The sequence below is a fragment of the Paroedura picta genome, chromosome 13, assembly GCF_049243985.1.
Source record: "Paroedura picta isolate Pp20150507F chromosome 13, Ppicta_v3.0, whole genome shotgun sequence".
Classification (NCBI taxonomy): domain Eukaryota; kingdom Metazoa; phylum Chordata; class Lepidosauria; order Squamata; family Gekkonidae; genus Paroedura; species Paroedura picta.
The window spans coordinates 21,477,772-21,491,233 of record NC_135381.1 but is presented as its reverse complement, the minus strand read 5'-3'; the positions used below and the strand labels follow the sequence as shown (position 1 = coordinate 21,491,233).

Sequence of the window (13,462 nt, the reverse complement as noted above, 5' to 3'; positions counted from 1 at the left end):
AAGAGGCTCATTTAACATATAGCTCCTTTGCATAAGTCCCAGTCCAGTTAAAATGAGATGAGAGATGGAGAGGCTTTCTGCCAGGTCAGTATTGTGTTTAAATAAATCTTTATATTGTGTTTAAATCAGCATTTAGATCCTTCTCTTCTGAGTAGGTGAAAAGCATGCACACATCATTCACAGCTGGTCCCTGCCACATCCACATTAAATCTCTTCTTGAACATCCCGTTTCTTGGTCTTAGAGGTCGTAGTTCCTCTCTAGCATCTGCTGAAGTAGGAAATGGCCTAGGCCAGGGGTAGTCAGCCTGTGGTCCTCCGGATGTCCATGGACTACAATTCCCATGAGCCATCTGGGTCCTCCAGATGTCCATGGACTACAATTCCCATGAGCCATGGGAATTGTAGTCCATGGACATCTGGAGGACCACAGGTTGACTACCCCTGGCCTAGGACACCTTTTGCTCTTCCATCAACATCAAGTGAAATTAGTCTAAAGATTCAACCACATCAAGTGGTTTTATTTCCCTGTTAACCTTGTGAAACTATGAATTGAATGGGGTTTTGGAGCCTTAAAAGCATAGAGAACCTGTTCAAAAGTGCCAGGTTTGGTTTACTTGAAGATACATTTTTTTCTATCCCTTGTTCAGCATTACTCACAGTCTGCTTAACTTACCTTGACATCTGTAACAGGTGTGGTCTTCCTGACCTGTGTATGTTAGTGGCATGTTTCTGAAGTCAAGTGAGAATTGATGGAATTGAAGTGACAAATTGTGTTGTTCTAAGCATTTGCGCTTTGGTGCACTTTACACATCTAAGCAATAAATTATTACGGCGGTTACATTATTGATTGGACTCCGAGGCATGATGTGTAGCTCCCCTTGCTGTGGCTCTTGAGGTCACGTCAGAACAATTTAAATTTAAAATACTGCTTTTCATAATACTGATGGATTTGCTGCCTTGGAAAGAGGAAGGCATTTTATCAGGAGCATTTATTGCAGAATCGTTTATGGTAACTGATGCAATGCAGTCGAATTGAAACAGCTACTTGGAGGAGGGGAACTTCCTTAGGTCTTTATATGCCACTTTTTCTCTAGTCCCAAAGTGGCTTACAATTGCCTTCCCTTTCCTCACCCCATAACAGACAGCCTGTGAGATAGGTGGAGCTGAGCGAACCCTGGTATTACTGCACTGTGAGAACAGCACTATCAGGGCTGTGACAAGCCATATATATATATGACATGACCATATGTCGACTCCCATCCTCTCCCAAAATGACCAATGTGGGCCTAGAAGGGGTTGGACCCCCAGGTGGGTCTGCACACAATTATGCTTCCCAACCATATCCAGCATGACCATGCCACTTCTCGGGTTTCTCGAAGCCTGAAGACTGTTTCATGGGTTTACTTAAAGGCCGCAACCCTGTCCCCTCTCAACCTCCTCTTCTCCAGGCTGAACATTCCCAAATCCCTCAGCCTTTCCTCATAGGGCTTCCTCATCGTTGTTCCTCTCTTATGCACCCTCTCAGTTTTGTCTACATCCTTTTTGAGGCGAGGCCTCTAGAACTGCACACAGGACTCCAGGTGTGGTCGGACCAATGTGATATTCAGCGGGACTATGACATTTTGATGCGATGCCTCAGTTGATAGAGCCCAAGACTGCATCACAGTGTCTGCTCATATTTAGCTTGCAGTCCTCTCTATAGCATTGCCCAAATATTTTGTCAGCACCAACTCGGGAGACATTGCCTTGGCACCTAAATCCCAATATGGGGTTGGGAGGGAGGCGCAAGAGTAGAAGCTCTGTTGCCACTGGGTTGGCTAAGAGCAAGGTGCTTCTCTTCCAACTGTTGCACTGCAAAAGCACTGATACGGGTGGCCAGGAGATGGTACCGAAATATAGTTGGGTGATGATCTCCCCTGCCCTTTTGCGTTGGGTCTGTCTTCTTAGCTTGAGCAGTTAGGTCACTGAGGTTCTGACTCCCTTTCCCTGCTGGGCTGCTTGTATACCTGCTCACCTGTAGACTGCCACCTCTTGTGCAAACTTGCCTTTTACAAGCTTCCTAAAATAATGATTTGAAATTAATGTTCTCATTTTTAACCCCTTTCCCGCCCCCTCCCCCAAGCTAGGATGAAGCGGATGTGTCCTTTCCCCTCTTCTGCCTTCATGGCAAAATGCATATAATTGCAAGGGTGCTCAATAAAAATGTGTTGGGAAGCAATTGGGAGGAGGGGGGCTGGCCAGCACCATGTTTGTTCGCTTTTTTTAAAATCAGTATTTGCTCTGGAGCTGCTGCGCCTTTGCAGTTAGCAAGAAAGCAATGCAATCCATTGTGAAGCATGGCAGATTTAAATCCGCAATAAAAGCCCTGGGGAAATTAACAAGACAAAAACATTAACCACAGACTAAACATTAACATATATTAGCATTTTATTGCACCTGTAGAAATGTTAAATGGGCCCGGCTACTACTATTTAAAAAGTTTATGTTCTATACCCCCATCATTTCAATGTATGTTTTAAACATTTCCTTTAGAGGGATGGGGGGTGAATTAAAATGACTTTGTGTAGTGGCATGCAAGTAATGGACTAGAGGGTCACTTTTATGGCAACTTTAAATGTGAGAGGCATATTTTTATGAGTGGGGATAGGGTTCAGCTACCAAGTTGCTGCGAAAACTGTGAGTAGGCCATGTTTAATGGTGCAGGTGAAGGTACAGAAAAGAGCAAATCAAATCAGTAAATGGTACATTGTATAGTGGCTTCTTGCCATCTATCCGCATGACACTATCATCTGTCTGGGGTTCAGTTGACACTTTCCCTTATACAAGACCTTGAGATTATTCTCCTGTTTTGTTAGTGGGAGCCACTAAATCTTTGTCTTGCACTCTTGAGTTTACAATGGAACTGCCTACCTTAGAGCTGCCTTTCATTGTTCCTACAGTTGCTTTTTCCAAGGAACTTGGGGAACTTGGCAACCTGTTCTGCATGCAACCCCATCTCAAATTTAGGCTGCATCACTATACAATCATAGAATCATAGAGTTGGAAGGGACCTCATGCGGCATCTAGTCCAACCCCCCGCACTATGCAGGACACTCACATCCCTATCGCTCATCCACTGTAACCTGCCACCCCTTTGCCTTCACAGAATCAGCCTCTCCATCAGATGGCTATCCAGCCTCTGCTTAAAAATCTCCAAAGATGGAGAACCCACCACCTCCCGAGGAAGCCTGTTCCACTGAGAAACTGCTCGAACTGCCAAAATTGTCATTCAGTTCCCAGATTGGCACTATTAAGGATCTGTTCTTATCATTAGAACTGTAAATAGCAGGTGCATCTGGCTGCTGGCTATGTTAAAGGGACCCGAATCACACAAAGCCTTTTGGTTTTACTGATTCCACAGAAAAAAATGTAAAAAGATTCTCTCTGAAATAATTGTATTTGAAAATTCATATGTTGGTTGGTAAATTAATTCAATACCAAAAAATGGAGGTTTTCAGGCTGATGCTTTTTAATGCGAAGTTCTTGCCCAGTGGAGCATCCTTGATGTCATTATGAAGTTGGGACTGGTGTTCCTGGATTCTTATCCTTAACTGTCATGTAGACATCCCAACAGAAATCTGTTCACATGGACATTTTATATAATAATTTGGCAAGTTACTGATCAAAATAGCATCAATACTTGTACGGGAACCAACAGGTTCACCAATATTATGCTTTCTTCTCCATGCAACAGGGGACCAGTTTTTATTCCTTAATGTTCTCCACCAAATGAATCATAGAATCATAGAGTTGGAAGGGGCCATACAGGCCAACTAGTCCAACCCCCTGCTCAATGCAGGATCAGCCCAAAGCATCCTAAAGCATCCAAGAAAAGTGTGTATCCAACCTTTGCTTGAAGACTGCCAGTGAGGGGGAGCTCACCACCTCCTTAGGCAGCCTATTCCACTGCTGAACTACTCTGACTGTGAAAAATGCCAGTGTCTAGATATGATATTTTGCAAAATCATAGAATAACTTCTGAAAAATCTGTGAAGAAGATAATAGCAAACAAGAGAGGTAGGAACATTCAATATGTTTGAAAAACGCAAGTAATTTTTTTACATTTTGAATAATTGTACTGTTTATGAATGTGTCTTTTACTTATATTAATTGTTTTATGTTATTTAGGAAAAGCCACTGAGGAGAGGCTTTGAAAATGGTGTAATATCTAGATTCTGTTCAGCCTCATCCTACTTTTGTCATTTGTGGCAGGTATAGCTCATCAGAAAATAAAACTAGGAAAGACAAAATTGGGCTACCAGCTTCAGGATTATCATGGGAATTCCAGGGACAAAACTGAAAGGAACTGGAATATCTTGGCTCAGGTTATCTCCAGATGCTCATGGTATTTGAAATGCAAACTATGGTGGTATAGTAGTTAATGCATCAGACTATGAAACAGTTTTGGGAAAGTAGTCTAGGGCTGCCAGATTTCTTAGGATTACTCCAAAATAGGTCGGAACAGTTATTTCTGTCAACAATAGGTGGGTCTGTCTATTGAGTTAGTGACCTAGAAAAAGATGGAGGTGGAGGCTTGTGATGGATAGAGATGACTCCCCTCGGTTTACCATCAGTTTTCCACCGTCTTCATTGGGAGCAGTAGACACAATCCGTCTGTTCACCCAGGCACTTAAAAACAATTCCATAATGGCAGCTGGCATCTGTCAAGAAAACCCCTCCTATGAATGAGTGAACCAACAGACTTTTGAGTGCAGCAAGTGGCACACTGTGATTTTACTGCTGAATCTTGACAGGTCTGCACAGCGCATGCAGTATTAATACAGGAGAGGTTGTGCACCAGCACCTCCTACATCCAGCTCTGTCACTTGGAGCTTTTTCAAGGGCTAGCTCAGATGGCCTTCCCTGTTGATGGACTCAGGTTGTAAATTTGTAGCATGTATGTATCTAGAATTGATTGTGGGGCTTCATCCCCTTCCTAGCAGCAGCAGCAGCCCACATACACATGAAATTCATCTTAATGTCACACCTGAGATACTTAGTATTATGGGTCCATGTGCTGAGACATGTACTTCAAAATAGGCCATAGATGGTGGACTTGGCTGAGAGCTAAAGTCATACTGAATCCATTTTAACAAGGCAGTGAGCAGAATAATAGAATCAAAGGTAGTTTTGGAGCTTGAACATTTTTGTCTGGATGAATGAAAAAAATGGAGGAGAGTGGAAAAGTTGGATTGAAACTCAGCATCAAGAAAACGAAGATCATGGCATCCGGCCCTCTCAATTCCTGTAAAATAGATGGGAAAGAAATGGAGGTAGTGACAGATTTAATTTTCCTGGGCTCCAAGATCACTGCAGATGGGGACTGCAGCAAAGAAATTAAAAGACGCTTGCTCCTGGGGAGAAAAGCTAAGGCAAATCTAGACAGCATCCTAAAAAGCAGAGACAGCACCCTGCCAACAAAAGTGCGTCTAGTCAAGGCTATGGTCTTCCCATTTGCAATGTATGGCTGTGTAAGTTGGACCATAAGGAAGGCTGAGCGTCAAAGAATTGAGGCTTTGGAACTCTGGTGCTGGAGAAGACTCTTGCGAGTCCCTTGGACTGCAAGGCGAACAAACCGGTCAGTCCTAGAGATCAGCCCTGCCTGCTCCTTAGAAGGCCAGATCCTGAAGATGAAACTCAAATACTTTGGCCACCTCCTGAGAAGGAAGGACTCCCTGGAGAAGAGCCTAATGCTGGGAGCGATTGAGGGCAAAAGAAGAAGGGGACGACAGAGAATGAGGTGGCTGGATGGAGTCACTGAAGCAGTCGGTGCAAGCTTAAATGGACTCTGGGGAATAGTAAAGGACAGGAAGGCCTGAAGGATCATTGTCCATGGGGTCACAATGGGTCGGACACGACTTCGCAACTAACAACAACAACATGAAAAACGTTACATATTTGGAGTTATCAGTCCACGTGGTACCAGTTTCAAGACCTTTTTTGTGTGTGCTAAATATTGGAATGCAACAAATACCAACAATAACAGAATGGGCAGGGGAAAGCATACTTACACTATTAACCTAATGATGCTGGAATCAAACCAAGCAGTGTTGTAATTAGCTGAAATCTGCCAGTCATTTGGCTAACTATTGGAATAACATTATGCACACATCAACAAATAGCCAGGTATTTATATTGACCCGTGTTTCACAAATGAAAGCAGTAATGTGCTTTCTTTTGCGCTTACTATCATGGATAATTCTCCCCCCCGAGTGTCACTGCTAATTTTTTCTGATACTTCCCAATTATTCATTGCCAAAATGCTTGTCATTGTTTCTCCACAGTGGTCATTTGTTGTAGCTGCACAGGGTGTTTTATTTATTTTTTGAGAAGTTGTTTTTTATACCTTGTTTTTCATGACTTGGTAAATTATAATGATTGGAATGTATGTGTATTAAATTAATTATAAATTATTGCATGTGGGGTAGACATCTGAGTATGTTGCACTGTAGTTTAATGGGAACTATTTGAGATGTAGTTTCCAAATATTTTGAAACCCCGGGGAAACACCCATTTTACCTCCTTTTGAGGTGAAGCGCCTCCCGACACGCCCACCCACCAACCTGGGCCGCCTTCGGCCCACTGCTGCCATTACGCGGCCGCCCACCGTCACCCCAGGTAGGCGGCCGCCCAGCCTAGCCTACCGTATGGCCCTTGGGGGGGAGGCTTCGGGCCAGGCAAAGGGGCAGCCCCGCCGTGTCAAGAACGTGGCGGGGCTGTCCCTTAGCCTGCCCTGAAGCCCCAGAGTCGGGCGCAAGGCGGGTGGGGGGAGGCTTCTGGGAGGGAGTTGGGCGGGAGGCAGGTGGGAGGGGGAGGCTTTGGGTTGCAGATGCACTGGGGCTGGGCTGTCCCCTTGGCTCGCCCCGAAGTTGGGCGGTGGGGCCTTCGGGGGGGGGGGAGCAAGGGACAAAATCACAATGGCTATGAGCATAGCAACATTAATGGAACAAAATTTTCAGTGTCTTTCCAAAAGGGCACTCAGAAAAGAACCAATCCTAATGAACACTGAAAAAAGAAAGTCCAAACTTGTACAGAATTGCACGGCTGCTGCTTCTCATCTGCTACTTCAGGAATTGAGTTGTTGTTGCTGCTGCTGCTCAGAAGTTCACTCCCTGGGTTGGGCCTGCAAAAGAATTTGCAGTTTCCCTCCCTCAGGTTCTGGGCCTTCTCTCTCCTGCTGCAGGGCCAGACAGAGTGAGAGGTGGGGCTTTTGCAACTAATATGTGAGCAACTTAACTTACTGTTCATGCTCAGTAACCTTTGGCTCCCTAGGCCTAAATCCTAAACTGATGGATATTATTGAAACAAAAACGACATGGGTTACACATGGACAACATGAGCCCCTGCCAGCATCATCCTGTAGTCCATGGACATCTGGTGACCCACAGTTTCGCCACCTTGCACTTGAGTCTAAAGAGACATAAAATGTTTACCAGATGCAAAAAGTTCATCATCTGATCTTTGGTAATTTTAACTGCAATTGAAGTATCTTGGTTTAAAATAATATGGGCAATGGAAATATGACATGAAGTTAAATCTTTTTGTACCATCTCTTTCAGATTGGAAAGCTGTGCAGTCATTCCCAGCAGAGACAGTACAGGTCAGCTTGGTATCGAGAGGATCTTTTCGTTAACAAGAAAGTAATAAGGGCTGCCCATGTGGATCATGAAGAAACCTTGTCCAGCAGAAGGAGGTGGGAGTCCCTTCTCTCATCAAGTTGTCATCTCGGGATTCTGTTTGTGACATTTTTCAGTATAGAAACCCTGAGAATAAGTTTGTATTTATTTCCTTTATATCCCATAAGAGCCTCTTGTGGCGCAGAGTGGTAAGGCAGCAGACATGCAGTCTGAAAGCTCTGCCCGTGGGGCTGGGAGTTCGATCCCAGAAGCCAGCTCAAGGTTGACTCAGCCTTCCATCCTTCTAAGGTCGGTAAAATGAGTACCCAGCTTGCTGGGGGGTAAACGGTAATGACTGGGGAAGGCACTGGCAAACCAACCCGTATTGAGTCTGCCATGAAAACGCTAGAGGGCGTCACCCCAAGGGTCAGACATGATCCAGTACTTGCACAGGGGATACCTTTACCTTTACCTTTACCTTTAACAAGATGTGGCCATAGGCTTTTCAACTAAATTTTAGATTTAAATTGTATTATATTCAGTTACTTTGTATCTAATTTTTATTGTAACCTGCCCTGAGCCCTTTTGCAGAGTGGCGGGGTAAAATTAAATTAAAAATTAATAAAATACTAGTGGCCTCCCACCATACATCTGAAGGTGTGGCCACAGAAAGCAGAGTTTGAGAGATCCTTAACAAGAGGATCTCAGGCACCCTGGCTCAAGCCATTAGGATCTTAAAGGTAAGAACCAGCACTGTGAAAATTCATTCTTTCTCTCCCCCCCCCCCGAGAAGTGTGAGAGTGAAGAATTCTACGTGATGATGTGCAGAGTTTTCTCACTGTGCATTATGCAGTTTACAAACCTGTTCAACCAGCAATACAGAAAAAATCATCAGGAAGTTTCATCTGTTTTATGTAGCAAAACTCTTTGAGTGTTCCCAAAGGTGGTTCTGATTGGTGAACAGTGGCTATCTAGATCTTCTGTTACTGTTTTTTTTCAGTGATGGTTATTCTCATTTTCGTTAAGGCCCAAAACTTCTCTAATGTTAACTAACTAACACTTTTTTGTTATACTGGGGATGTGAAATGACTCCTGTCTTACGTTTGATGGTTTGCGATACATTACTCCTCATCTGCACTGCAGGGTGGGAATGAAACGTAGAATTGTATAATATTTTCTCTGGGTTTTATTGCATAGGCAATGTGAGCAAGCTGCCAGAACCTGATTATAAGAAAAACCTGCATGACTTGGTTAAGGGAGGGGAGTATAAAGAGCTCCCATTGGTAGCATTACAGCAGCCTGTATTTGTTTTGTCTGCCCCCAACGGGGTACTTTACAGCTCCCAACTAATCTTGATAATAGTTTACTTCAGACTAGAGGAAATTTACTGCCTGAAGCCCTCTGTTAAAATAAATAACAGGAAATGCAGACAGGGAAAAGAATTTCGGTGGACCGTAGATTTTGCATGTTGCAATGAGGTTCTGGATTGTTCTTTTGCTTTCAGTCAATGTGGGATAATTTCAACAGTTGCCATGATGAGAGAAATTGCACTCACTGGCATTTCCAGCTTTTGCTAAAGTGCACATCAGTCAGCTTGGCTAGCAGCCAGAGAAAGAGAGAGCAGTGATGGCACTTGGTGAGGTGTTGTTTAGCCTCCTAGGATGGTCTTGAGAGCCACATTTGACTGAGAGAGTGCGCAGGCCGTATATGTTTAAAATAGTCAGGATGGAAACAGGGTCGGCTCTTACCTAAAATTTCAGTGTGCAGGAGGAGGGAGCAGTTTTTGCTGATTCCCTTCTACCATGGGAGACTTTCAATTCCCCTCTTCCTAAAAACTATTCCTGGGAATCTCCTTACTTACTCTGGAGCAGCATTTCAGTCGGTATTTCAGATTATAGCAGGAAGGTGAGGAGCTTGCGCAAACTGCAGAAATTGTAGGCCAGATCCAAGCCATAATCCCACCTATTGAAGCAGCGACTTCTAATCTGGCAAACCGGGTTTGATTCCCCACTCCCCCACATGCAGCCAACTGGGTAACCTTGGGCTCACCACAGCAATGATAGAGCTGTTCTGACTGAGCAGTCCTGTCAGAAGCTCTCTCAACCACACCTGCCTCACAGGGTGCATGTTGTGAGGAGAGGGATGGGAAGGTGATTGCAAGCTGCTTTGAAGACTCCTGGCAGAGAAAAGTGTCATATAAAAACCAATGCATCTTCTTCTTCTTCTTCTGGATTGAGGGGTATCTCCTAGAGATCATGTAAACCCAGTGTGAATTATTTAGGGTACTCTACTAGAGTAGAGTAACCTGACCAGTAGAGAGCCAGTTTGGTGTAGTGGTTAGGAGTGCAGACTTCCAATCTGGCATGCTGGGTCCGATTCTGCACTCCCCCACATGCAGCCAGCTGGGTGACCTTGGGCTCGCCACGGCACTGATAAAACTGTTCTGACCGGGCAGTGATATCAGGGCTCTCTCAGCCTCACCCACCCCACAGGGTGTCTGTTGTGGGGAGAGGAAAGGGAAGGCGACTGTAAGCTGTTTTGAGCCTCCTTCAGGTAGAGAAAAGCAGCATATAAGACCATCTCTTCTTCTTCTTACACATAAATGTACATGCTAGTTGAGAGCTGGCACACTGATGCATGTTGAGTTGACCTGTAGGTCTGTATAACTTGGCAGCCACTGGAATAGATACACATGTTACAGGGGATATTGCTAGTGATAAGACCTGCAATGAGTTCCTTTGTCTTTCAATATGTTATAATATTCTTTTGCATTTTCTGCAGCAGAAAAAAACAGATACCCTTTATAAATTGGTCATCTGGTGGTCAAATGCTATATATTACTTTGGGATCTAGTATCTTGTCCCTAGACTCTTTTGGCCAATTATAAAATGGCATTGTAGCAGCACCTAGTGGCAGTACACAGGCTTTACAGTGCAGTGTTTGGATGTCAGTCATGGATTTACCATAGCACCTGTTTATTCCAAGCCAAAGAAGAGCCATATTTTAAATTGGCATCCTTTGAAATCTGCCAGGAAATGCCAATAGAACCACGGAAGGTTGGATGCGTGCCTGAGAGCTCAAAAGCTCTAAGCTCTGTGTTGTAGATTGAGCCCTGCTTGCAACTGAGGTTACAACTGTGTCAACATTGCTGGTTTGTTTTAGGGAACTCATCATGAAGCTACGAATGCACAGCAATTTTTATAGCAGCCTGCCAGGGTACATCTGTAGTCACAGCTCTGTGATGCAAAACAACACCCTTTGCTGGAACGGTCAAGAAATCGTAGAAAGGTGAGAAATTTCTTTCTTCTTCCACCTTTTCCACTTCTAGTAATATATTCTGTCCTCCTTTTGTTCCCTTTTAAATATATCCATCTGGAAGTTGTTGTCAGTGGAGTCTTTGTTGCTTTTCTGGGGGAAGCAATCCAAGATTATTCTCACAAAAATACACAAACGTTCAATCTATGTCATAATGAGGAAGAGATATATTACATAAACAAGGAATCTGACCAGTTGTTTTAGTTATGAATTTATTGTTCTACTGTTTTCCATTAATTGTTCCTTTGTTCTTTGATTAATGATTAATGACTTCTCTGTATTGTTCCTGTTCCTATGTTCCATGTAAATCGCCCTGAGCCTCTGGGGAGGCCAGTATATAAATGTAATAAACAAACAAACAAACAAGGCTACCATGCCTGTTTCTGTGGCAGTGTGGGGGCCTGAAACCAGGCCACTCTGATGTATTCTAATGCTATAACCATTATGCCACCGTGACTCCTGACTGTTGTATGTGATTTTTGTTTAGGGCAGGGGTAGTCAACCTGTGGTCCTCCAGATGTCCATGGACTACAATTCCCACGAGCCCCTGCCATCATTTGCTGGCAGGGGCTCATGGGAATTGTAGTCCATGAACATGACCACAGATTGACTACCCCTGGATTAGGGAATCTAGTTCAAGGAGTCCTAAAGAATTGAGGCAACTTTGTTAAACAGTAGTATCTTTAAGGAAACTTCCACTGAAGAATAAGAGCATATTTAAATGACCCCTTGTGGGGGTGCAGTGTGTTAGATGTTGGTGAGGAAGCAACATGCAGAGAGGCACATAGGCAATTTCCAGATCTGTATATAAAGGCAATCAGATCTTATGAAGTTATTTGCTAATTGAAGGATATCACACAATATTGGCATTTTCCTGGCTGTTAAATCTCAAAATCCTATTACGTGTTCTGATTCACAAAGTTTTCATAAGCTGCTTAGGGTAGTATATTCATTTTAAACCTCGTCTCAATCACATTACAGAGATGGTCCGCTCCATAAAACTTTTTAACACATTGTGAAAATGTGCTACTGTTTTTAAATTGTTTTAAAAAAATGAACATAAATTCCACCTTAAAAGAATGCCTTTCTCTTTTAGTCCCTCAGTGCTTAAAAGACTGTAGCGACTTCATAAACTCTTCCTGCTTTACTTCTGGAGAGGAACAGCTTTTATTTTTCTTCTTATTGCCAACATATTATATGAGAGGTTTATATACAAATCATAAGCAAACAAGAAGAAGGAGAAGGAGAAGAAGAAGAGTTGTTTCTTATGTGCCACTTTTTTCTACCCGAAGGAGTCTCAAAGCGGCTTACAGTCGCCTTCCCTTTCCTCTTCCCACAACAGACACCCTGTGAGGAGGGTGAGGCTGAGAGAGCCCTGATATCACTGCTCGGTCAGAACAGTTTTATCAGTGCCATGGCAAGTCCAAGGTCACCCAGCTGGCTGCATGTGGGGGAGCGCAGAATCAAACCCGGCAGGCCAGATTAGAAGTCCGCACTCCTAACCACTACACCAAACTGGCTCAGCTACAGAAGCTGAGGTGAGGCTTACTGGTGTTTGGAGTGTGACAGGAATCTGGATTCCATGCAGTGTCATTCCCATCTCACCACAGACTTCTACTTGCATGTACAGTGATCAACTAGTGGCCCAACTCTGTTGTGTCTGTTGACTTGTCAGAGTTCCATCCTATTGTTGATGCTGACCTGAACTGTGAAAATGAGGAATCGAGGCAGCCACAGTACATGGCTGAGAGGACATGTTCATCTTTAGTGGGTTCAAATTCTGCCAAGTGACACACCTACGCTTTACAGGCTGTCTGCCAGAATCAGAAGAGTTAAAAGAAGGAAGACTGTAGTCCCAAATGAGCAACAGTGCCAACCTTGCGCCAACCTGTGTCACCTGTTGGTGATAATTTCTCTTGGTGCTCCTCTCTTTTGGATATCGTCCCTTCCCTCCTATCTTGTAAAAACTGTCTCTGTTGCAAGAAATATGATGTCAGACAATGTGAGATTGGTCACATGTATCTTCTTCCATTTGCAGTCAGCCTTTCTTATTTATTTATTTAGTTGATTTCTATACTGCCCTTCCATATGGCTCAGGGCAGTTTACATACAGCATCAGGGGGAGATACCTGGAACAAAATGAATTAATATATAGCATAAACAAATACAAGAACAACAATAATCTAACAGTGGTTCTAAATAACACAATTTCAGTGATCAATATAACAGGAACAGGAACTTAGCTAAGGCCCTTAGAGAGGTCAGACTGGTTCAGGCCATTGAGGGGATGCTTGAGGGGAGACCTGTGGTCGGTCTCAGGCAAATGCCTGGTGGAGGAGCTTTTGCAGGCCCTGTGGAATTGTGGGAGTTCGGCCAGGGCCCTGATCTCCTCAGGGAGCTCATTCCACCAGGTGAGGGCCAGGACACAAAAAGCTTTGGCCCTCATTGAGGACCGACGTGCTTCTTTGGGGCCAAGGATCACCAGCCAGTTG

The 13,462-nt window shown here is 43.9% G+C and overlaps 1 protein-coding gene across 8 annotated transcripts in view; it reads left to right on the top strand.

The window, feature by feature from the left end:
- GPC3 (glypican 3) overlaps positions 1-13,462 on the top strand; it is a 131,710-nt gene that overhangs the window by 71,339 nt on the left and 46,909 nt on the right. For all 8 annotated transcript variants that reach the window (XR_013226247.1, XR_013226246.1, XM_077308278.1 and 5 more), the window contains exons 4-5: positions 7,599-7,732; positions 10,818-10,943. Coding sequence is in view for 6 of the 8 variants with exons in the window: in XM_077308278.1 (XP_077164393.1) it covers positions 7,599-7,732; positions 10,818-10,943 (260 nt within the window). In the remaining 2 variants the exon portion in view is untranslated. The remainder of the gene's footprint in view (positions 1-7,598; positions 7,733-10,817; positions 10,944-13,462) is intronic.